Genomic DNA, 27,063 nt, shown 5'->3' on the forward strand with positions numbered 1-27,063 from the left:
GTCTGTTGGACCTGGGTGACAAAGGAGCATGGTCCAGCTCTAGCCTTAGTGCAACCCTGGGGCAGCAGCAGTAGCAGCTGCTGCTTCCAGAGCTCTGTGCCCACAGACAGTGGCGGGGTCGGGGGCGGGGGGAGGTAAAGCAGCTGATCAAAGGGGGATTGCCAGGATCTCTTTACTGGCCAGTGCTTGGATCTGGGTCGCAGTTCTGGGTGGTGGTCCTGGGGCAAGGAAGAGTACGGTCATGGTGGAGCTTGTGGCAGTGATAGAGAGGGAATCATCCTCACAGTTCCAAGGCAGAAAAGAGTGCTCATAGACCAGAGCACAGGCCAGGGAAAGAGTAACCACCTCTCCTTTCATCATACCACTTTGGAAGAACTGAAAATTTACAGGTCCCTAGAAGTATCTCTGAAAACAGTTGCACAAAACTCCCCAAACTGGGTCAGCTAGGTGGCACAGTAGATAGAGCACCAGCCCTGCAGTAAAGAGGACCTGAGTTCAAATCCAGCTTCAGCCACATAACACTTACTAGCTGTGTGACTCTGGGCAAGTCATTTAACCCCAATTGCCTCATGAAGAAAGAAAGAAACAAACAAACAAACAAACCCTGAAGTTTTAGCCAGTACACCCTCCACACTTAATCTTAACAAAAGGTTACCTTAACAAAAAGTCAAGTAATCAGCTGGAAACAGGAGCAAGCAGTGGAAAAAAAAAACTCAGACTATAGAATCTTACTTTGGTGACAAAGAATATCAAAACATATAATCAGAAGAAGACAACAAAGTCAAATCTCCTACATCCAAAGCCTCCAAGAAAACTATGAATTGACCTCAGGCCATGGAAGAGCTCAAAAAGGATTTTGAAAAGCAAGTAAAAGAAATAAAGGAAAAATTGAGTGGAGAAATGAGAGTGATGCAAGAAAATCATGAAAAACGAGTCAACAGATTGCTACAGGAAACACAAAAAAAAATACTGTAGAAAATAACACTTAAAAAAAAAAAAGGCTAACCCAAATGGCAAAAGAGGTCCAAAAAGCCAATGAGAAGAAGAATGCATTGAAAAGCAGAATTGGCCAAATGGAAAAGGAGATCCAAAAGCTCACTAAAAAAATTACTTAAAAATTAAAATGGAGTAAATAGAAGCTAATGACTCAATGAGAATTCAAGAGATTATAAAACAAAACCAAAAGAATGGAAAAAACAGAAGACAATGTGAAATATCTCATTGGAAAAACAATTGACATAGAAAACAGATCCAGGAGAGATAATTTAAAAATTATTGGACTACTTGAAGGCCATGATCAAAAAAAGAGCCTAGACATCATCTTTCAATAAATTATCGAGGAAAACTGTCCTGATATTCTAGAACCAAAAGGGTAAAATAGAAACTGAAAGAATCTAATGATCTCCTGAAAGAGATCCCAAAAAAGAAAGCTCCTAGGAATATTTAGAAAAATTCCAGAGTTCCCAGGTCAAGGAGAAAATAGTGCAAGCAGCCAGAAAGAAACAATTCAAGTATTGTGGAAACACAATCAGGATAACACAAGATTTAGCAGCTTCTACTTTAAGAGATCAGAGGGCTTGGAATATGATATTCTGGAGGTCAAAGAAGCTAGGATTAAAACCAAGAATCACTTACCCAGCAAAACTGAGTATAATCCTTCAGAGGACTTTCAAGTATTCTTGATGAAAAGACCAGAACTGAACAGAAAAATTGACTTTCAAATACAAGACTCAAGAGAAGCATGAAAAAGTAAATAGGAAAGAGAAATCATAAGGGACTTATTAAAGTTGAACTGTTTACATTCCTACATAGAAAGATGATATTTGTAACTCATGAGACCTTTCTCCCTATTAGGGTAGTTTGAGGGGATATACATATACATATATATGTGTATACATGTATATATACATATATACATACACTCACATACACACACACACACACACACACACATATATATACACACACACACACACAGAGGGCACAGGGTGAGTTGAATATGAAAGGATGATATCTGAAAACTAAAATTAAGAGGTGGTAGAAGGAGAAAGGGAAAGGTAGAATGGTGTGAATTATTTTATATAAAGAGGTAAGAAAAGCTTTTACAGTGGAGGGGAACAGGAAGGAGGTGAGATGGAATGAGTGAATCTTACTCTCATTGCATTTGGCTTAAGCAGGGAATAACATACTCACCCAATTGGGTATGGAAATCTATCTTACCCTACAGGAAAATAGAGGGAAGGGAATGGGGTGGGGAACAATACAAGGGAGGGCAGATTGGGGGAGGGGGTAATCAGAAGCAAACACTTTTGAGAAGTGACAGGGTCAAAGGAGAGAATACAATAAATGAGGACCCGGATAGGATGAAGTCACAACATGACTATTATGGAAGTGTTTTGCATGACTGCACAGATAGAATATATATCGAATTGCTTGCCTTCTCAGTGAGGTGGGTGGGTAGGGAGGGAGAGAGAGAATTTGGAACTCAAAATTTTAAAAATAAATGTTAAAAATTGTTTTTACATGCAACTGGGAAAATAAGATATACAAGCAATGGGATACAGAAATCTATTCTGTCCTATAGGAAAATAGAAGGGGAAGGGGATGGGGGCGGGGGTCATAGAAAGGTAGGCAGATTGAGAAAAGGGGCATTCAGAATGTATGCTGTTGAGGAGGGGGCAGGGGAGAGATGGGGAGAAAAATTGAAACTCAAAATCTTGTGGAAGTGAATGTTGAAATAAAAAATAAATAAATAAATAAATGAAATTTTGAGGAAATGATGAGTTCAACGATTTTAGAAAAACATGGAAAGACTTGCACAAAATAATAATGAGTGAAATGAGCAGAACCAAGAGAACATTGCATACAATAACTGCAACATTGTTTTAAGACTTTCAGCAAATAAGTTATTTTGACCATTATAAATACCAAAATTAACTATAAAGGATATCTATATGTCGATATAATTTATGGAATAAAACAAGCATTTCCATAACATAGAATAAAAAACAAGATGATTGTACATGAAACTGCAAATCTATTATGTAAAATTCCTACCCCTTTTAAATGTATAATAAAGTTATCTTGTGAATAAAAAAAAAAAGACCACCATGAAAATAACTGCAGAATGTACAGTAGCATCTGGTACAGGTTTAATTAGATGTTCTGAACTAAAGTGGAATCAACTTTGATTCTTGGTGACTTCGATGAAAATTTGGTATGGTAAGGATGGTAAAAAAATATTTTGGAAAGCATAGTTCAGGAGTAAAGAATTAGAAGGTCAAAGTACTTGTGAACTACAAATAAACTTAATGTCTATATATCTGAATACTTTCTTCATGAAAGAATGGAAAAGTGCAGGGCATAGTAAGTGTTAAATAGCATTGCCAAAAAATTAAATTAATTAACAGAGAGAAAACAAGCGATTACTGATGTGGTAGTCAGTCTTGAATTAGCTATATGTGTACAGTAAGATAATGGGCTTATTAAAGAAAATATTAAAATTAATACAAAGCTAGAAGAAAAATTAAAATGAAAATGAAGACATCGCATACAATTAAAAGAAGCCAAACCTGACTGATTACACAAAATTATTAACACTGAAAAATGAACAATGGATTGAATAAAGGTTATTGATACTGTTTATGACAATTACCTAGAAATTTAAGCAATTTAAATCAACTCTCATAATGAGGAAACCAAAAGAGCCTAAAAATGGCCACGTTAAACATTTAATCTATTTGCCATTTGGAGAGAGCTGGCAGTCAAGAGGAACACTGATTTGTAAAATCTCCCAGAAAAGAATGGTGGAAGATCATAAGCAGTATTGCCTCATAAACCCATAAGAAGCAACGTAAGGAAAAACAATTGAAAGAAAGTTAAGCAAGAGACTCCAAGGAAAGTCATCTGATCAGAATTTAAGAACTGAACTAAAAAAGAGGACAATAAACAGATGGAAGATGAAGATCTACAGGAATTTTTACAGCAAACTCTTTTTTTCAGCATCAAAGACTGTGGAGCCACCATGTTTGGACTCTTAACATCCATCTTAGCTCTGACTATGTTTACAGAAGTAAAAATGGCACTGAAGAAAGAAGATAGTTAAAGGGTTAGATTTAATCAAATGTATACAGATGATTTGTATGTTAGAGGTGACCCAGTTTTCAGGACACTGGGGAATTGATTCTCAAGACATCTGAAGGAAAACATAACAAAAATGCGGATAAGACTTCAGACCTTTCTGGGACGATATGAGGATCAAATGAGATAATATCTGTAAAGTGCTTTGCAAATATTAAAATGGCATGTAAATGCTAGCTATCATCATCATCATCGTCATTAGCCCCTAGGAAAGATAGTGTTGTTATTAAGTCAATAAATAGCTGCCTCAGTGCCCCTCAGTCTGGTGTTGCCAACCATCATTACTTTTCTCTTCTTTCTCTGACACCCATTGGAGGATCTCCTACCTAACTGTACTTATGGGTCCATTTGATCATTCCTTGGAAGATAAGGAACTGCTTCTCCAACAGAATGCTCTTTTTCAGAAAGTTCTTCAAAATCATTTCTTAGCTCCAAGTTTTGAGTACCCCCACTTTCTTCTCTTCCTACTTTATGTATGAAATATCATTTTACTCCAACTCCAGACATAGGTCGGAGTTCATCCCTTTTCAGGTCTTTTTTCTCTTGGTTTGCACACTGAAGCCTTTCTTCCAGTGCACTGCCTTCTGCACAAGAACTTAATTCTCTAATGGTTTTCAGTTCCTAAAAAACATCAAACCTGATATATGTATTGTACAGCCATTCAAATCAGTCAATGTGAGTAGTGTAGTTGCAACAATTTACTGATGAATTAAAACTTTTCAACCAATTGCTATAGTGTCACATAAACCCAGCCTGAGAATGTAATATTTTGGAATAAAGATGATTCTTAAGGGAATCAGTGTCTCATTGTACTTTCTAAATTTTGTTCAGGATTGAAATCAAATTTAGAAGTTGCTTTGAGATAGCACAGTATACTTGTGAAATATTTCTTAGTTGTGATAGTAAATACCGGCGGTCTTCCAGGGCTCTCTTAAGAGATTTATGGATAAATAGGTGAAAGGAATTTTATAGAGGCTTGTAGCTTTGTTTCTACTTTCTTGTGATTCACTTGTCACTAGCAAAAAAGCTCCAATTTTCATAAAACCCTTTCCTTGAAAACTGATTGTCATTTGGCCATTTTAAGCTACACTTTGGGGACAGTCAAGAAGGAGCAATGTCAGGCTAATTGCACTAATAATATGGCCTAGGCTGATAGCTTTGATCTTAGGAACAATCTGCAATCCATGCCACTTTGATGTTTCACACAATGGAAACATAAATATTTTCCATGTATTCCATGATTGGGCTCTATGCAATCTAATTAAGATGAAGGTCAATTAATAGAAAATGAAATCTTAACTCTAAAAGTCAGGAAAGAGGTAGATGATATTGGTGAGGGTGCATCCACATAAAAGAAGTGAACTAACCTAATTATAAAGTTATATAAACACTCAGAGAAAATGCCTTTCATCTGAAAATGTCCCAAAGCATTTTATAGTATGGAAATTTTTATTTTGTCTCTGAAACTATAAATGTCTGTCTGTCTATCCCCTTTCCTTTTGCCTATCTTTTTCCCACTCTCTTCTTTCTTTCTTTTCCCTTTCTTCTCTCTGTTGGAGAATAATAATAATGACATTTCATAAAAATCAAGAGTGCTACCAAAAAAGAGACTTTTAAGATACCTCAAGTGTCATTAAATACAGCCCCTCTTTACTAAAACATCAGCTCCTTAAACATGTAAGACAGGTGCCGATTCTGTTTTGCAGCATCTATCATGAAGGAGATTTCACAACCTACCTCAGGGGCTGTCCCCCAAACTCCAGACAAGTATAATGGCATGGTGAATATAACAAAGCAGAAAGTAATCGAGCTAGACTGGAAATCCACTTTCATACACTTCAGAATAGGAATTCAGTGATTGTACAAAAGGGCAGGTCTGGGCAGCTAGATTATCCTGTCACTAGGTAAAGTTTGTGATAGAGATACCTCAGTAGAAAGATGCTTCTTTTTGTACAGTGTAAGTGAATTTTTAAAAAATGCTTTGCTGGGTGGACATATCACAGGGTTCCATTCCTCTTCCTCTTTCACTCATTTTTATTTTCTACTCTTATTTTTTTTAAATTACTAAACCTTTCATTACAGAGGTTCAAAGTACTTTTATTTATTTATTTACCTACTAATGCATATTAGTGAACCTTCTTTGCTAACACAGTTTTTAGACATTCTGATAAAATGAACACTAATACTGAATTATCAAACAACCCCAACCTCCCATGATGCAAATGACGATTAGTGGCATATGAGCAAAGAAAGTTAAGGGACTGAGTCAAAATCTCACAGTCATTCAGTCAAGTAGCACTAACCCAGTTTCATATTTTAATCTTATTCCCCTATATACTTAATAACTGATTGAAAAATGTATTATTACCAAAATAAAATTACTTATATGTTATCCTTCTTTGGAGAGAGATATAGCCTCTGAAAACCATAAAAATTAGGGACATCTGAGTTTCCAGGTTTGTTTTGTCCATGTTTATAATTATCTGATCTGTATGCTGAACCATTAAAAAAATTATGGCAGGCCAATATATAATTATGTTTATTTTATTCTCTATATAATGTAGTTCAACTATTTATGTGTGTATGTATGTGTACATGTGCACACACATGTATATGTGTATATACATACACAGCACCTTGCTAACTAGGTGCTAAACTCAGTTGTATCTAGCCAATGAAGTAATACACCTTTACATTTTGACACCCTGGGACAAAGCTCCAATCACTCAACCCTAGTTGTGGCTCTTAAAAAAAAATCTCTTCATGATTATCTTGGCAGAGGTATTCTATCTGATCTAAGGGCCACATTTTATCATTGGAAAATCTGATTGTACCCAGGGCTGCTCTGACCAGAACAGAATTTCTGTTCAACATGAAATGCCCTTGGCTACTGTTATCTGCAACCTTTAGAAATTGCTTCCACAAATCTCTGTGCTAATTGCATCTGTGATTCACACGTGACATACTCACAGTTCACAGTGACCTTGACTTGTTTGACATCTGCTGAGGAAACCTCATTGGCAGCTTTGCATTCATATTTGCCTGACTGCTCCCTTGTGATGCCAAGGATCTCCAGGTATTCTTCTTCTCCTTCAAATTCTCTTCCTAAAAAACCAAATAAATCAATATCATATTTATACCAGCAAAAAAGGCATACAGAATATAAATATGTACAATATGCATGCATGTGTATGCATGTATATACATAGATACATAGATACATACATAATACATAATACATGCATACATATATACATACAGCAGACCACATTCACAGGTGGCATGAATCTCACACTGTCCCTCTAGGAAACAATTCTAGTAAATTCTAGTAAAATTCAAGCTCATTGAGACTAGCTACTATTTCCTTGTTGGTTCTATATCCCTGGCACTTAGGATCATGCCTTGTGAATAGTACATAATAGATATTTGTTGATTTGAAGCAAATTTCACTGAATCCCATGTGAAAATATGTACCAGTCAAAGCCATACTCCCTATTTCCTCTTTCATACCACTGTACATATACTCTATTCACATAACTTCCATAAAATTCTGCTCACTTTTGAAACTGCCACTGACTTTGCTCCTCAATATTAAACTATATCACCAATCAATTAAAAAGTCATTTCTTATTAAACACCTATTATGATGTTCAAGGCACTGACCTATTAGGTTTGGGGGATATGAAGATTAAAAATGGAAGTTTCTGTCTTCCAGGGTTTTACACTTCATTGGGGAAATTACAGTTTTAAGATGTATACAAATAAGTATGATATGAAGAAAATGGAGGAGAGAGAAAGAACAATACCAACTAGGCAAACAGGGTAGGTTAGATGAAGCAGGTTGTATCTGAGCTGGTCTTTGAAGACAGAGATTCCAAGAAGCAGATTCCAACCGTGGGACTAATACATAGTTAGGAGATGAAGGATTGACTTCAGGAACATCTCTGAGTCCAGTTTGGTTAGAATGTAGAGTTTCAGAAGGAAAGCAGCATAGGGTAAGACTGGAAAGTATTTAGCACAGTGCCTGCCACACAATAGGTACTTAATAGATGCACTTTGATTTCACTTGACTCATCTTGACTTGGATAGTTAGGTAGGAGATTGTGGAGGGCCTTGAATGCCTTAGATGAATTTGTATTTGATCCCATTGATGAAGGGGAGCCACAGAAATTCTTTGAGCAGAGAAGTAATCTGGTCTGACCTTTACCTTAAAAAGGTTATTTTGGCTACTATGTGGAATGGGGAAGGGAAAGACTGGAAGCACTAATTACAGTTTTACAATAATTGGCTATAGCAGTAGTCTAGGCAAGATACGATGCAAGATATGGGCTAAGCTGGTGGCTCTTTAAGTGGAGAGAAGGAGGCAGAAGCAAGAAATGTCGTGGTGGTAAATGTGTATAGGGAGGGACAGGAATCACAGGCAGCAAACCTGGAAGGCTCAGCGGTCATGGTGGTACAATCCAGATTCATTTCACATATATGATCAAGTTAAAGGGCAGGATGTTGATGGGAATTTTATATTCTGCAACAGATTAAGGGAGGGGTGAGCTACTCATGGCTTTCCTAGTGGTAAGTGGTAACTAGAAATATAAAATCTTAAAACTTTTGAAATTGGACACATCGGTCTTCTCTAAGGAAGGAGTCCTCTCTCTCCTTTTTTTCTGGCCCTAGTGTTCTTTACAAAAAGTAGAACTGATTGATTAGCTGACTCCTTAAGAGGGTAGAAGGAGGGAACTCTATATATGAACCATGCCAGAGGAACAGATAGCAAATATGCACTGCACCAAAAGTCTGGCATTCTAGAATAGAGGGATAAAAGTGTAACTAGATTTTCTTGGAAAGTTGGAAGAAGGGTGAGGTAGGGTAAGGAGCTAACCCTGCTACAGAATCAAAATTATATGTGAGATATATATAATATATATATATATATATATATATTATATATATATATATATATACACACATATATATACATATATATACATATATATATATATATATATATGTGATAATCAAAAACTGAATGCCAATAATCAGTAGCTATTTTCATATATTGCAAGATGTTTTCCTTTCCAAGACATTCTCCGATGGTTGCATACACATAATTGTTAGCCAACTAAGAAGCATATGCTGTGCCTAGTATGCAGGCCAAGTCCATTAACTAGACTGACTAGATTTACCAGGACACTCAAAATGAGCAGAGCCAGAACCTTTAAAGTAACATACCATAGACTAGGGTCACGGAATACTGAACACCATAAAACCTCTTTTTGTCTTTTGTTAAGACTGCCTCTTAAGCAGACTTCATTTTAAATTGTTTTACACTGTAAACATTCGCAATGCAAAAATAGAAACATCCCAGTATAAAAAAAAGAAAGAGGTTTATATATAAAAACTGTTAACTTATCTAGATAGGTAGGTAGGTAGGTAGATAGATAGATAGATAGATAGATAGATAGATAGATAGATAGATAGATCGATCGATCTTGGGGCAGCTAGGTGGCGCAGCAGATAGAGCACCAGCCCTGGAGTCAGGAGGACCTGAGTTCAAAGCTGGCCTCAGACACATAACCCTCACTAGCTGTGTGACTCTGGGCAAGTCACTTAACCCCAATTGCCTCACCAAAAACAAACAAACAAACAAACAAAAAAAAAATATATATATATATATATATATATATATATATATATATATATATATATATATATATCTTTAATAGCTTAAAATTGAAGGAAGATTTTGGGAAACCATGTACATGTATGCGTATGGGTAGATCTGTTTCCTTATAATATGTACAGTTAAGCAAAAATAAATCAATATGTAGATCATATATTAGCTCATCAACTTCCAAGGATTAAATTACCTAAAGACTGATACTAACGACTCTCAACTCTACCTATACTGTCTGAAACTTTCTTCCACTGTCCAATTTTCCATCTCCAACTTTGCTCACCAATGGGCTCGCTATATTAGGGATGGACTTAGTGTAAACACCAATTGGTATTACTGCTGCTCAGAACTCCTCAACTCACAAGATCCTCCAGACTCAGCCTTTCCCAATAAGAGGGATTAGAGGCATGCACACACCACTCTATCTATCCAAGATTTATCTTAAGCAGCTATCCTAAACTGCCCATTTTTTCATTTTCCAAATTTTCCAAAATCTCCGACACATTCATTACATTTCTACTCCCAGACTGACTGACTACTTTGTATACATTAATGTTAGAGCAATCTTTGATTGCATGTTCTCTGGTAACATATTTTACTACTGTGCCTACCCTAACAACATTAATATGCTTAAAGCCTCACATTTATACTTAATCACATTCCTTGGCATCCTCTATCAATCCGCAGTGATTTTGAGCAAAATGCCTTATTGTGACCTGAGTTCCAAACAGCAGGAAATTAAGTTATGAAGACCAGACTCAATTTTAACAACCCCATCCCAAAGGCAGTGTCAGCACTAGTTGAAGCACATCAACCCTTCTTGGATGAGGAGGCTTGAAAAGAAGATCACTCCCAGAAGTCCTTGAGAAAACATAAACTGGCTGCTCAAGCTGTATTCTAACTATGTTGAATTTTCAGCCTTCCTAAGACTTAAGTAATTGGTTGATTTTCCCTGAAACTTTGTACCTTTGTTGTTTTTCCTCTACTATATAATTTACTCCTGGAGAAACAGCATGACTTTGATTTAGTGGGTTCTCCTATTGTGTACCTTCCTTAATATTTCTTGCCTGCCTTCCCCTCCCCAGCATTTTTTATATATTATCTGGTTAGCCCATGACACAAATTCTCAACATGAATTCTCCTCACAACAAGACAAAATCAGTAGGACCTAGTAAACCTGTTGGGCCTGAATCTTCTCACAAATTTAATTTCCTGGAGTACTAGACTACTTGTTGGTAGGCAGACAAATATCCCTATAAGAGGACACAGAATACTAAGGATTCTGTGGTTACAGTCTGGGCCTAGATATACTTTTTGACTTCAAAAATGTATGGTAGGGCCCTGCAAAGTTATTGTTTCTATAAAATATGTAGAAATACTAATATTGTGCAGATTTACTGCATTTTATAACTTCTACCTGAAAAACTATAGTTTTGTTTGTTTGTTTTCATTTCAGGCTATTGAGCAAACAAAGCTAATCCTTAATGACAATATTCCACATCTCAGTTAGGTGCCACCTTGGTTTTTCCAACATGAAAAGTAGCATATTATTACCATGAGTGATAGAAATGGATTCAGGAAGACCTGAGTTCAAATTCTACCTCTGACACTTAGTATCTCTGTGACCAAATTGCTTAATCTTCCCGAGCTGCTGAAAGTGATAGAAGACCTGAAGCTGGAGAAACAGAACTTTGTTTCCAGTTACCTTCTCCTGGAGTCTTCCACACCACACCATCTTTTCTATGTTCCCACTCAGTTAAGGACCTTGCCTCCTACTTTGGTGAGTGTCCTTTACCTTAAGCTTATTCAGTTCCCCTTCTCTGCATTACTACCCTCCATTCTCTCTTCCTTTATTTCAGCATCTGATAAAGAAGTGACCCTGGGGCAGCTAGGTGGCAAGTGGATGGAGCACTGGCCCTGGGATTCAGGAGGACTTGAGTTCAAATTCAGCCTCAGGCACATAACACTTACTAGCTGTGTGACCTTGAGCAAGTCACTTAACCCCATTGCCTAACCCCCAAAAAAATATCATAAGAAGTGACCCTTCTCCTCACCAAGACCAATCCTTCTTCACATTTCTTTATCTCATTTCTTCCCACCTTCTTTAGCAGATTGCCCCCACAATCGTTTCCTTCCCTCTAATCAGTTCCTCCTCTGCTGTTCACAAACACTCAAGTTTTCCCTATCCCTAAACAATTCTTACAAGGCCCTACCATCCTCTTAAGCCATCATCCTATATTTCTTCTCTTTTTCAAAGGGAATCTAAAACAAAAAGCTATCTACATGCATTGCCTTCACTTACTCTCTTTTCACTTGCTTCCTAATTCTTTGTAATTTGGATTACAACCTTACCGTTCACTTTGCGGCTCTCTTCAAAGTTTCCAATTTAATTCATAATTGCCTAATCTAATGGCGTTTTCTCACTCCTCACCTTTCTTGAGCTCTTTGCCTCATTTGACACTAGACCATCCATTCCTCTTACATACTTTCTTTTCTTTGTTTTATGATGGTATTCTCTCTTGGGTCTCTCCTTACCTGCCTGACCACTCTAGATTTGTTCACACTCATATCACATCTCCCTAACTCTGGGTATTCCCCAAGGATCTGTCCTGCATCCTTATATTTCTATGTCCTCTCACTTGGTGACCTAACCCACTTCCATAGGTTCATCATCACTATGAAAATGACCCACAGAACAAAACTGACCCTGGAAATTGTTTTTTGTTTTTTTGGGGGTTTTTTGGAGGCAATTGGGGTTGAAATGACTTGCCCAGGGTCACACAGCTAGTAAGTATCTGAGGCTGCATTTGAATTCTGATCCTCCTGACTCCAGGGTTGGTGCTCTGTCCACTCTACTACCTAGCTGCCCCTCTAGTTTCCCTCTCCTCTCCTCTCCTTCTGTATCAGGGGCTATATATTAGCCACTTACAATTAGATGTCCCAGAAGCTTCTCAAACTGGACATGTCTAAAATGGAACATATTATCTTTCTTCTCCAACCTATCCATCTGAACTTCTCTATTTTTGTCAAAGACACCATGAACTTTCCAGTGAACAAGATCTGCCATTTCTAAAATCTTTGGCTCTTCATGGTCCCTCACACCTGTATCAAATCAATTACTAGACCTTATTGTCCTAACTCCACAAAATGTTCTCTTGGGTTCTGTTCTCTTTTTCTCTACTTGTTTGCTTAAACCTCCAGTTCAGACCCTCATAATTTCCTGCCTGGACTATTTCAATAGCTTTCCAATTGGTCCTGACTCATTTATCTTCATTTCAATTTATCTTTCATGCAGATGCTAAAGTGATTTTACTAAACTTTAGCTCTGATCTTGTCATTCTTTTAACAATTAAGCTTCAGTCTTGTGTCTGGGATCAAATATAGACTCCTCTGTTTATCATTTGAAGCCCTTCACAACCTGGCCTTAACCTTCCATTCTAACATGGTTTTATCTTACTTCCCTTCCTGAAATTTACAATTCAGGCTGATTGGCCTTCTTGCTGTTCCTCACACATGTCACTCCAAGTCACGTCTTTGTGCCTTTGCACTAGCTATCTTCCACTCCTGAAATGTATCCCCTACTCAGGCTCACCTCTTAGAATTCCTTGTTTCCTTCAAAATTCAGTTCGAACACTACCTACTTCATGACTCATTTCTTTATCCCTACTCCCATGCCCTGGGCAATTCACTTAATGCTCTTTGCCTCAGTTTCCTCATCTGTACAATGAGCTGGAGAAGGAAATGGAAAACCACTTCAGTATCTCTGCCAAGAAAATCCCCAATGGGGTCACAAAGAGTCAGACACAACTGAAATGACCCAATAGCAACTTCTATTCCTACCTAAATTACCTTGAACTGCTATGACCACAAAATCTAGTTGCCTAAAGTTGTTAGGCATATAGTTATAGGTAGCCATTATCTACCTAATTTTAGTAGTTCATAGGATCATTGAGTTAGGGCTATATAGTACCACAAAGGTTATCTGGTCCAACCCTCCCATTTTACAGATGATGAAACTTAGGCCCATCACTGAACAGGTCCTTGACAAATTGATATCTCTTCCTATTGCAAATTTTTCTCTTCCATTCTTATAACCCATTTTGATGATTAGTTCTCAACTCATCAATTATATGACTACATCTAGCCTCTTTCCTTGATACAAACTCAATGAATTTTCTCTAGTTTACAAGGGTTTGAGGCTCTTTCTACTGCTCATTAACTATTTTTCATTTTAGGAGCAATCTGGTCTTACTCCTGCCCCTCTCCCAGTTTCTAGTTACAAAATTATAACTTCTGATTCTAGTTTCTGCCCCCTTGAAAATGTTTATTAGAAATATAAGTTCAACATTTTGCATTTTGAATAATTCAACCTATTTCTACCTCCTTACAGACCTTGTTCTTCATTCTGTTCATTCTGGGAACTGATGTTTAGTTTAAATCTCCCCTTCTCAACGTTATTTCATCTTTTCTGTTAATATCTCACTATTGAGCTAAATAACTCCTCATCCTCCCTAGTGTATGTTCCTTTCAAATTTTTGCATATAATTAGCATATCCTCCTTTTAGTCACTATTTACTTAAACTGCACATCTTAGTTCTTTTACTCTTTCCTCAGACATGAGGTAGAAGGCCCTCAGGCCAAGAGTGAGAATAAGGAAGCCTCTTCATTTATCTATTATGTGGAATCAAGTCAGCCAAGAATAACCCAAAAGGAGGGAATGGGAGCTCATGGTTGCTAGTACACAGTGCAGTTTTGAGTACTGTTTTTTTATGAGGCAATTGGGGTTAAACGATTTGCCCAGAATCACACAGGTAGGAAGTGTCAAGTGTCTGAGACCAGATTTGAACTCAGGTTCTCTTGACTCTAGGGCTAGTGCTCTATCCACTGTGCCATGTAGCTGCTCAGATGACCAGAGGAACAAGGCTATAAAACACCACAGGATAATACATATATTGAAAAGCTATGTTAACAACATAGAAGTGACTTCCACAGCCAAGTGGGCTGTGATTCCAAGTGTTACTGGAAGTAATTGGAGCCTTAGGAGGTAGGTTTTCTAATTAGCAAAATTATAATTTTCTAAGGGCTCTGATATAAATTCTCTGTGTTTCCCTTAAACTGTAAATAAACATAAATACTTGAGTCTTGTGAACCTGTGTGCTTGTTAGGGGTATTGGTTCCTACTGCTGCTGTATCCTCGAGGGGAAAGTATGTCAGATAATGAAGTTTCCAGTTTGTTTGGATGGGGGCAGCCTGTGATAACTGATCGTATATACATTAGCTAATTTTAGGATATTTATTTACCCTTTTTTAAAGTATTGATTTATCCTGCCCTCCCATCCCACATATATTATATGCATATATACACATATGTGTACACTCATGTATACACAGTCATTTTCAAAGAGCCCCAAAAACATCACTGGTTTGCTTTTTCATGAATATGTGTTGAGGAAAGTAGTGATAGCTGAACAGAAGCAAGCTATCAGACTCAACCTTTAAAAAAAATGGTTGAAAAAAGGATTACAAATCAGTAATGCCATTTGAAGTTTTCTGTAGTAACTTCAAATGCTGAAACCAAGTTTCTGTTCTTACATCACTTTTCATGTTGTTGTTTTTTTCCCAAGGACATATTCACTGACTCCTCTTTTCCCTCCTCCCCAACACTGTACAATATATTCACCAGCAACAATCAAATAAAGAAATAAAAGCAAAGAAGGCTGTGAATAGTGTTCTATTTGTATTTCCAGCTGTGATATCTCTTCCCATCAAATCCTTTGAAGTTTCTGTTTTTTCAGCTTCCCAACCTTGTTTAGAGTTCCTTCCTTGTCATGCAGTTATACTATCCCATGGTTGAAAGAACTTATCACCAAATGAGATGGGTGAAGGGTGGTAAATGGTGTATGATTAAGAGGGTGATGTGGGCATATTGTCATTGAGACCAATCGCAGTGTGAAACCAGAGAGAGAAATTAAAGAAATATTTAAAGAGACACAGGCTGAAGGGTAAAGGGAAAATGAGGAAGGGTTAAAATTAGGGGAATTAATGGGATTAGTTCTTGAGATTCAGGACATTAAACAAAGAAGAGTTCTTTATGCAACAGAGTGAACTTCTGAGAGAAGGAGGGAGTGAAGGGAAGAGAATGGAGCAAGGGATGGAGACAGGGAGGGAAGGAAGGAGGGAAGGAAGGAGAGAGAAAAAGAGAAAGAGAGAAAGAGAGAGAGAGAAAGAGGGGAGAGAGAGAGAGAGAGAGGAGAGAGAGAGAGAGAGAGAGAGAGAGAGAGAGAGAGAGAGCGAGCTATATGTGTAGGTAGAGGGGGATAGAATGCTTCATGGAAGTAATGACTGTTTAAACAGCAAAGCACAAGAGGGTGTGTATGGTATAAGTTGGCTTCATGCCTTCTATAGACCCAGGGGTTGTAGTCAGTAGCCAAAAACTGGGGAAAAAAACAATGGTAAAGAAGATTTAAAACTGGCTCTGGTTCCATGAAAGAAAATGAGCCAAGTGATGAAGAATACCCTGGCATTATTTTCCTGGCATCTACAGAAACCAAATTCATTATGGTTTGCATTTTCATTTTTACATACAGTCAGCTGGTTGCTGTAATTTGAGGCTGTAGATTCTATTTAGGTTTGCTTTTCTGCCTCTGGGCCATGGCATTTTAAAATTTAATTTTCCTTCACAATTCATTCCTCCCCAACTTGGTTAGATTTTTTAGAGTTCTGTTTGTCCTTCACAATTCTGAATGTAAAGTCAAATTTTCAGGATAGGCTATTTCTCATGGTCCCTTACATGTATCTCCCCCCACCGCCCCAGTAGAATGTGAATTCCTTAATGGAACTTTTGCTCATTTATTTGTTTTGTCTCTTTATGCCCAGTGCTTTAATAAATGCTTGTTGGATATGATTGGATTAGATTGGATCAGCAACACAATAATTAATAAAGATAATAACAGTGTCTACCTCACAGGGTTGTAAGAACAAAGTGAGAGAAAATTTGTAAAGTTTGTAAACCATAAAACAGTATATAAATGCTAGTTATTATTTTGTAGATAGTATTAGCCTTTCTGTGCCTCAGTTTCCTCACGTATAAAATGAAGGGATTAGACTTGCTGGCCTCTAAACTAATTTCCAGTTCTAAATTTTTGATATTATTAATTCACAACTGAGTTGGTGAAAGAGTACTATCACATATGAAAATACTAAAGTACTAGCATATTGGTAAGAGGAAATTATATTCCAGACTGAAAACGTAAATGCTGAGGCATCAGTAAAATAAAGACACAATGAGAAACATAGAGTTTTGAGTTGGGATTTGAAGAAGCTGGGAGATACAGAGTGATAGAGAGGATGAGGGAGAAGAACGGGAGACTAAATCATCCTAGGGTAAGACTTCAAAGAAATTTGTTTAGAACACAGGCTCACTATATAAGAGTAAGCCTAAAAGAAGCTAGTGACATGGCAGGAGGGTAGTTGGCAGAGGACTACAGAAAAGTTGCTGTGGTGTAGAGACCAGGAGGCCTTCCCTCTGTTAATTATTTACTATTTTTTCTGGTTTTGCTTGCTTTGCATATATTTCTTTTCATATAGATTATATAATCCCCCATTAGATTATAAACTCCTTGAGGGCAGGGCCTCTCTTTTGCCTCTTTTTAGGTCCCTAGCACTTACCACAGTGCATAGCACATAGCAGGTACTTAATAAATGATTGTTGATTGATTGATTGATGTCCCTTCTAGCTCTAAAGACAAAGAATGGATGCAGATGGCATTATGGGAAATTTGTAAAGCTAGGCAGAAAAGCATATCATTATGCTAAGATTTTGTGGATCAGTGAATTCCACAGATCAAAAAATGTTTACAACTCATAGCCTTAGAGAATTGCTTGACACCCAGATTTTTCTGTAATCACATCAGTAGTATCTGAGGGGGGATTGGAGCATAGTTCTTCCCCTCCGTATCAACTACACTTGGTTGCCTAACTTGAATGTGATAGATGATATGTGAAGGCAAATGAGGTTCTGATCACTTTAATACTGTATGCCTCTGGGATAGGGGAAGCAAGGGAAAGTTGTGATGACCATGGAGGGGCAGAATTACAAAGGAGTACCTACCTGTCATGGAAAACAATGAGAACAGTTTGGAAAGCTTTAAATTTGTGGTTTCAATTGTTACTGGGATATCCTACTGAAAATGTTTTGTGAGGACCAAGACCTGGGAATATGGAGCTAGGAAAAGTTCCCGGCTAAAGAAGAAGTTATGAGAGCCATCTATAAGTACAAGGTCATTAAAACCACATAACTGTATTAGCTCCCTGAAGGGGTTCTTCACAGAGGAGCGTATTCCATAATGTCACAGAGCAAATACCCTATAAACACACACCACACACATTGGTAAATTAACTTAGACATCACTTACATTCCGAGTATTAAGTACTTACTAAATGTATGCTGAGTATATGAATGAATGAATCTATCTTTGAGAGGCAGTATAGTGCAGCACATATGGCACTAGATTAGATTCAAATCCTTTCTCAGTCACTCATTAGCTGTGTTGCCCTGGGCAAATCACTCAACTTCTCTTACCTGAGTTTTCTCATCTCTAAAATGAAAGGGTATGACTCAAGACTGTGATGGATCCAGCTTGTAGTGACTTTTGAGAGCTGTTAAATTTTTCATGTGAGCATTGATACTACAGAAAACATCAAATGTTACAAATTAGGACTTGGTTAATTGTTTGGTTGTTTATCTAGACTTAAGAAAGGGATAGAGAAAATGTTAAAAAATACAGATTATATTTAAAAGTGCATCCTACGTACATTTTTTTTGAGAGACAATTGTTAAACATTTACCAGCATACTCCTGGTTGGACTCAATGATCTTCAAAGTTATCTTCTAGCTCTAAATTTATGACCCTATGACAAGAGTAAAATATGAAAAAAAAACCATATTGTAAAGGCATCATGGTGTAATGGAAATAGTGCTGGGTTTGCACTCAGGAGGTCTTGGTTCAATTCCTGACTTTGGCTGACAGTGCATGACCATGGTAAGTCACTTAACTTTTCCAAGACTTAGTTTATTTATCTGTACAACAGGAATAATGTTTGCAGTATCTAGTCCTTACAATTACATTGAGGAAAGTCCTTTGTAAACCTTAAAGCCTATGTTGTTACTACAAAATAATAACTTTGTTCACTACCACCTCTACTTAAGAAATTCCAGTGGCTCCCTATTACCTATGGTATCAAATTTGAAATCCTAGTCTGTCTTTTAAAACTCTTCACAACCTGGCCCCTTCCTATCTTTCCAGACTTCTTATACTTTACTAGCTTCCAGGTACTTGATGATGTATTGAAATTAATTTCTTTCATGTTCCTTGAATGTGACAGTCCATCTCTGGACTCTATACGCTTTCATTAACTTTCCCATTTCTAGAAAGTTCGCTCACTTCACCTCTACCTTATGGAAGATTTTCTCAAGACTTAGCTCAAATCCCACCTTCAGGAGGTATTTCTGTGCCTTTTTGGCTAGTGTCTTTTCTCTGAGATTACCTTTCATTTACTTTGTAATATCTTCTCTATATATAATTGTTTGAGCATTATCTTCTCTAGTAGACTGTGAGCTGCTTGAAGGCAGGGATCATGGTTTTACCTTTTTTTGTGTGTCCTCAGAACCTGGCAGAAGACCTGATGCATAATAAGCAGTTTATAAATACATGGTGACTAAGTTGAATGTCTTATATTGAATAAACAATTCAACAAATAAATAAAATCGGAATGAAATACCTAACTTGAGTCAAATGCCTTTTGGATAACACTGTAGTTGAATCCCAGGGCAGAAAATTGCTCTCTCTAATTTAAAAACAAGATTGGAATCATTGCAAAGAAGTAGGAACAACAGATCTTTCAGTATTATCATAAAATCTGCAGGGGCATCCCCATATGTTAGTAGTGATGTTGCCATAAGGATTTAATATCAAGAGAGAAGAGAACAACAACTGTCTCTTTTTAGAGCCACAGAAATCAATTGGCATTTAAAAAAATGTGTTAAGTGAGCTCAGCAAGGCAACTGAACCAAAGAAGGGGCAGAGTTTTCATGGAAGCCTTTGGAATGCAACTAAAATGAAGGAGCAGACAGCCCTACCCAACTCTTTACCCTTCCATTATGGTTTCTTGTGCTGTCTTGACCTTATCTGTGCTTATCTTGTTATTCCTTGACTGCTACAATGGGACGATGAGTTGAGTGAACTATTTAGTCTAGTTTAAGGAAATTTTGTTGGTTGAAGTCAGTAGACTTTAAGTTGGTTCAAGTACAAAATGATCTTTGGGAATTTTCCATTGATGGATAATCTATCACATAAGGGATGCCATAAGTACCAGAAAGCAGTTTGAAGCATATTTTACTGACCAGATGGTTTATGGGAAGCAGGGTGCCTATAAATGCAATTATTCCTTGGAAGATCTAAGCAGGTGTAAAAAAGGCACCCTATGTCTCCATCTCAATAATTAAAGAGACACTGGACTTCTAAATTATAATAAATCACCTGGAGGTGTGAACTAGGAGTGAATTAGACCTAAATGCTTCTAATGAATCAACCATTGACTTTTGATGTCTTTGAAAACCTTTGGGTGAACTAGAGTGATGTTGCATAGGAAGTTTTTCAGAATGGTTGAGGAGACTTGGTTATAAGGAAACATGTTCATCTACAAAACAGTGAACTAGTTGAGAACCCCCTTCAGTCCTTGAAGTTCTTGCAGCAGAGAGGAAAGGAGTGCAGATCACAATAATTTAGCCAGAAAGAATTGATGGCACAAGGCCAACACATGAAAGAAGAATTAAAAATAGGACAGAACTGTGGCAGAGAATGTAGAAATTAAGAAGCACCATTGACTCTTCAGGTATCTAGAAGCAGAAGGCTCATATAAAAACCACCAGTTACAGGTAGTTCTTCAAAGTCCAAGGGAAGTTTCTAGAAAAAAGTCTGTTCTTTCCTCAACTTCTCATCTTCTTGCCCATCTATTAACACGTACTGCAACTTACTTTACCCAAATAATTTTAATAACCTGCATTTTCCTTCAGCCATCAAAAGGTCAAGGGCTAGCTGGAGAGAAATATAAATTTAAAGGCAGAGTTAAACCTCTGCCAAAAAATTAGGACTTTTCCTAACTGGGGGTTCTAAGCAATTACAATTGCACTCTTAATTTATTGTTTAATGTAGGTTCACTAAAGCAATAGAAGAGGGAACCACCAGGAACTAAGGGGACATTTATTGCCCCTAGGCTTAAAGTGAGCTAATTATTATAACAGGCTATGGCTGATTACATGTCTAGAGACAAAGAGTATGGGGAGAAAAGAAGGTTGCAGTCATCTCTGGTCACCTGTACCTGCCTCCACTGAGGGTACAAAATCCAAATTAAAAATAAAAAGATGGCTGTATAGCCCATTTCTCACACTTGGCCCCCATTCAGAAGAATTAAAGAATTCTGCATATTGGAAAAGTTGTAAATTCTTGTGAATCATCGTTCCAGGGATTATTTCACTGGGGACCTTTTATGATCATTGTTGCCAGCACTTAGAGGTAGGATGGAAGAACAATGGGCAGCCCTCCCTAAATGGTAAGGCAAGCATTCCTGACCCTGAAACAAGACATGCTGGCAGACTGGGCACATGAGCTTCTGGAAGGCCAGGGGGCCAAAGCTTAATGGGAAAACAGCAGCAGTTTGTCTCCCCTGCTATTTATGTTTCAAGTGCGTGACAGGCTGTCAGTGCGAGTGAGGGCTAGAGAATTTACTGCCTTTCAGATTACTGCCACAGTGTCTGACTTGATAAGTCACTTCATTTAAAAGGCTCCAGCATGAAGATTCTCTCCCTTCCTCTTCCCCTCTCCCTATTTCCTTAAATAAAAACAAAAAGCAGGCAGCCACAATAACTTACAAGACTGAAATGAAAGAACCCCACATGACTGACTGTGCTAGCTTTCTACCAGGGAGTGTGAGGGGAGGGAAGGCATTACTTTTATAAATCTCCCCAGTGCACTGGCTACTTGGTTCTTGACTGGGTTTTCCAAGAAAGTGAAACACACTGATTAATTCATCTGGGTCTGTGGGGAATGACCACCAAAATGTGTACACAAGGAAATATTTGTGTTAGAAAAAGAGAGAGTGAACAAGTGTGTGAAAGCCAGATGTGTGAGTTTGGGAAGGGGAGAGCATGAAGTAGAAAACCATTCCTGAGTCCTACAAATGAGAGTACTTAGCAACCTAGCGATAGAGAAAAGATGTGGTTATATTTCTTCTTTACAACTCCGTTCTGTAGCTATTATTCTCCTCTCCTCTCTTCTCTAATTTTATATAATCTAAGGAAGTTGACTGTGAACAAATAAGATTCGTCTTCAGGAAGGAAATTGTGTGTGTGTGTGTGTGTGTGTGTGTGTGTGTGTGTGTGTGTGTGTGTGTGTGTGAGAGAGAGAGAGACAGAGAGAGAGAGAGAGACAGAGAGAGAGAGTTTGAATATGAACAAATAAGTTTTAAAATACATATTTCTTAAAATAAGAGTTGTCCAAATGGTATTTGTCAGTGGCATAATGATTAGAATGCTGGACTTGGAATCAATGAAACCTGGGCTCAAACCCAGTATCTGGCTGGTACTTACTAGCTGCATCTTCCTGAAAAGTAACTTGATTAAGTATCATAGATCTAGATCTCAAAGAGACCTTGTAAGTCTTCCAGTTCAAACTCTTCATTTTATAGGGGAAGAAAACTAAATCTAGCACTCTTTCTACTTTACCCCTCTGCTTTTCAGTCTTGGTTTCCTCATCCGTAAAATGAGGATCAAAAATACCTCAAAGGGTTGTTGTGAGGTGGGTTGTTTTTTTGAGATTTTAATTGAAATTGATTGTAATTTAAATTAGTTGATATTTTGAGATTTTTTTAAGGTGTAAAATTAGATTTTACATGCATATATGTTTATATATGTGTGTATACAACTATACATACATGAAATAATAATATAAAGGGCTTTACAATTCTTCTCTATCATTTTTATTATCTTACTTTTCTCATCTAAGTTTGATGGAGTTCAGATAGAAATATTTCTGGGATGGGTCCCATCCAGGAGTAAGAATAGTCTTTCTACTATTCTTTTATGTTTAGTGCTCTGCAGACAAGATAATAAAGGTGGATATCATGACAAATTTTTATTACGTAAGCTCTCTACATTCCCTGAAAATATTTGTGGTGAAATTCAATTAGAAGATGGGACAATAGGGATGCTACTATGTACCTCATGTTACTCCTGGGTTTTAATCTTCTCTGCTAAGTCTCTATATTTTGAAAAATGTTTTAATTCACATAACTTCAATCAGTCAATCAACAAACATTTATTAAATATCTATTGTGTGCTAGGCACTGTGCTAAGCTAGCTGGGGATACAAAAAGAGTCAAAGAAGAATATCTACTCTCAATGAGCTCACAATCTAGTGGGGAAGACAATAAACAAATATATAAAACAAACTATATACAGGAGCAATAGGAAATAATTAACAGAGAGAAGGCACTAGAATTAAGAGGAGTTAAGAAGGGCTTCCTGTAGAATTTGGGGTTTTAAGTGGGATTTAAAAGAAGTCCTAGAAGCCAGTAGGCATAGATGAGGAAGGAGAGCATGGGGGACAGCCAGAGAAAATGCCTAGAGCTTAAGATACGGTTTGCAGATTATGAATATTTGTTATGGCAATCAAATTAATCATAAAGCACCTACTAAGTATCTAACACAGTACTAAGTGCTGGTGGTACAAAAGCAAAAGTGAAATAGTCCTGACTTCAAAGAAAACAACATACATATATATTCAGGTGTGTTGTTGTTGTTCAGAGGAGTATTCTCTTCTTGACCCCATTTGGGGTTTTCTTGGCAAAGATACTGGAGTGGTTTGTCATCTTCTCCAGCTCATTTTACAGATGGGGAAACTGAGGCAAATGGTGTTAAGTGACTTGCTCAGGGTAATACTGCTAACAAATATCTGAGGTCAAATTTGAACCCAGGTCTTCCTGATTCCAGGCTCAGAGTTCAATCCATTGTACCAGAAAAATATATGTAACAAATGCAAGGTAACCCTAGGCACTAGTTGCTGGGGGAGGGGGTAATAATGGAGGTGGTGCTTCAGGAAAGGCCTCCAGCAGTAGGTAAAGTACGGGATAAATCTAAGTAAATCAGGGATTCTTGGAGGTGAAAGTATAGAAGGAGAAGATTCCAAGAACATTGAAAATGTCCTTTTGATGGATTATTTTTCCTGTAATGAATTCCGGAGGGGAAAAGTACTCACTCTAAAGCTTAATTTAGAGAAGCAGTCAGAAGACTGGGTTCAGGTCACGATCATACTAGGTAGAATGGCCCCTACAAACTGTATAACCTCTCAGAGACCCAGGCAATTCTCAGGGACAATAAGTTGCATAAAAAATGCTTATCTGTCTTGGTAGAGGTAGTTTATCACCTGGAACTGGTGAAAATACTAATGAAATTGTAGGCCTGGTTTAAAAAAAGTTAGATTTACTTGACTTCAGCACCATGGAAACATCTTTCCTACTTGGCTAGTCCACAGGGCAGTTTTCACTCTATGATCTTTACTGCTTCCAAAGAAAGGAAAAAAGATAAAACTCTAAGATCAAATTATAAGACGAGTAGCTGTAAACAAGCAGGATAAGTTCTAACAAAGGCTAACTGATAAAAGCACTTCCTAATCTTGGGAAATGTAAAGAAATTTTACAAGTTGACACAAGTAACAGAATTAATATTTATTTAAAGGGTATTCCACAAATGTCATATGAAGGTTCTTTTATGGTTGAGGAGGTCAAATGCTAGTATCAACTCCCTTCTTCCCCCAATAAAATGGGAATCCAAAGTCTTCTGAGTCATGTGACTCAGAACTTCAAGATCTAACCAAGGATTCATTTTATGGGCTTGAGTAGATTAAAATTATTTTGAGAGAAAAATATTGGTGCTCTCTGCTCCTTGTGCCTGAGCTGAAGTGGCTTGGCCCCCTGTTTGGGTAAGATTACACATGCAGCTCTTATATTTTCACAAAAGCTGCGCTGCCTCTCTCACATCTATTCTGAAAAGCATATGGCTCTCACTTTAGCTAACAGCATAGGGTATCTTCATTACAGGTACTTGTTAGAGAATTCATTCATCAACTGTCTTCAGTGCAGAAACTACCAAACGCTTGCTTAAGATATTTGGTAGTTAAAGGAGACAGCCTGATGGGCATGCTGGCTGTTCATTCATTTAAGTCTCTCCTATATTAAATTATAAAAACAGAACGCACATACACAATATTATCTCAGTCCTTTTCCCCACCTCTACCTCCAATAAAAATGCCTTCACTGAATTGTGATTTAGCATCATGCTCTATTTTTTCATACAAGGTCAATATAAGAACTGTCTATTCAAATAATGCTTCTGTTGGACTCTCTAGTAAAGGTGTAGTTGCAGATATTATTTGCTACATTACTCAGTGACCTATAGATAAAGACCCACACAACAGCCTTCTGTTTGAATTTAGTTCTAGTGGCAAAAAATAAATCTACTGATGGATGTTTATACGCTTCCCTTCCTAAAAGTGAAGAATATTTAGCCCAGTATATTTGTCTTTTTGCCTTAGCTACCAGAAAACTCTGACAAATTCAAAGCTATAACTAAGGTAAAGCCTCTAGGACTTTGTTTTAGGGTAAGTAATGAAAAGGCCTGGAATTTGGGCCAGGGTCACTTCCATTCCCCTCTACAATTCATCCCTCTCTCCAGCAGTATAAAATTATTTCGGTGGCCTAGGGTCTCCTTTCTGATGCATCCAGTGTAAACCATCCCTACTTGCTTCAGTTGCAAAAATTATTGGTTATGGTTCTGGGTAAATTTAGTGCCTGGCTACAGTAACCAGTTCATCCTAGGTACCTGGTAGTATCTATGTTTTCTAACTTTCTTCATATGAGCTCTGTTCAACTTCATCTTTAAATATTGTGTATTATGTTTACAAGACCAGTTAGGTGGGTACAGTGGTTAAAGCACTGGACCTGGAGTCAAGAAGACCTGAGTTCAAATTTGACCTCAGACATTAAGTAGCTCTGTAACTCTGGTCAAATCATGGAACCTCTGTTTGTCTCAGTTTTTTTATTTGTAAAATGGGGATCATAAAAGCACAATTGTAAAGTATTGTTATTTATTTTAAGGCCTCTTAGATGTATATTGTTAGCAGTTTCTTACCAGCAGCTGACCATAAGCTGACCTTGCTTTATCTTAGAGCTCTGAATTGCCCAAGGGTAATTAAAACCAGTTAAAATAGGACTATCTAAAGCAGTTTAAAAAAGAAAAGATAGAAAAAAAAGAGCCTACAGGTCTCACCAGATATTACCACTCCCAAGCCTCCCTAGTCTTCTCTACAGACTTTCAGTCATGCAAAACAACTTATGTAATAGCTTCTCAAGGTTGTGCTTTCCATGAGATTGGAACCCAGAATTGCAATTCCTTTGTCTCAATTAAAGATCCTAGTTTTTGCTACTTGGTAGTTTTCTTTATTTCAGCTTGACAGTCTTAAATAAAGTAAATAGCAATATTTATTTAATGTCCATTTTGCATGGGACACATATGACCCAATATGTCTGGGTAATTTCTCTTTTGACCTTAGAGGTCAGACAAAATAAACAAACAAAAATCAAAATGGCCTCTCCTAGATCCATTATGCATCACCGTGTTTCAACGTACCTTTTGTAGGCAGATAAAGAGTCTGGGAACTATCTGAATGGAAGGGCTAGGGGAAGTGGAGGTTGCCTACCTCATATTTGAGTAAACAGCAGGAGTAAACAAACTGTAAAGTAGAAGTGATGAGACCTGGACCCTGAATTTTCCCATACATTTTATTTATTTATTTGTTTGTTTGTTTGTTTATTTATTTATTTATCTTTTGCTAGGCAATGGGGTTAAGTGACTTGGCCAGGGTCACACAGCTAGTAAGTGTCAAGTGTCTAAGACTGGATTTGAACTCAGATCCTCCTGACTCCAGGACCAGGGTGCTCTATCCTTTGTGCTACCTAGCTGCCCCTCTTATACATTTTAGCAGCCCAGTCCCTGGTGTTTCACCTGAGGCATCTTGTAAATCCCAGCCCACCTAGATACTTAATAATTCTTTTAACTGCCCTTTCACTGTGGCTCTCCACTCAACTCTTTTCATTGCCCACACCTGGTCCACCCCAGGCTACTCACCACTCCTTAATCC

At 37.5% G+C, this 27,063-nt stretch overlaps 1 protein-coding gene across 2 annotated transcripts in view; it reads right to left on the minus strand.

Annotated features, from left to right (window-relative positions):
• The window catches only part of LSAMP (limbic system associated membrane protein), an 817,304-nt gene that overhangs the window by 62,593 nt on the left and 727,648 nt on the right, over positions 1–27,063 (minus strand). For both annotated transcript variants that reach the window (XM_021007122.2, XM_021007124.2), the window contains exon 4: positions 7,111–7,245. In XM_021007122.2, coding sequence (XP_020862781.1) covers positions 7,111–7,245 — 135 coding nt within the window. The remainder of the gene's footprint in view (positions 1–7,110; positions 7,246–27,063) is intronic.

The sequence above is a fragment of the Phascolarctos cinereus genome, unplaced genomic scaffold (assembly GCF_003287225.1).
Source record: "Phascolarctos cinereus isolate Bilbo 61053 unplaced genomic scaffold, phaCin_HiC Scaffold_726;HRSCAF=1367, whole genome shotgun sequence".
In the NCBI taxonomy this organism is placed as follows: Eukaryota; Metazoa; Chordata; class Mammalia; order Diprotodontia; family Phascolarctidae; genus Phascolarctos; species Phascolarctos cinereus.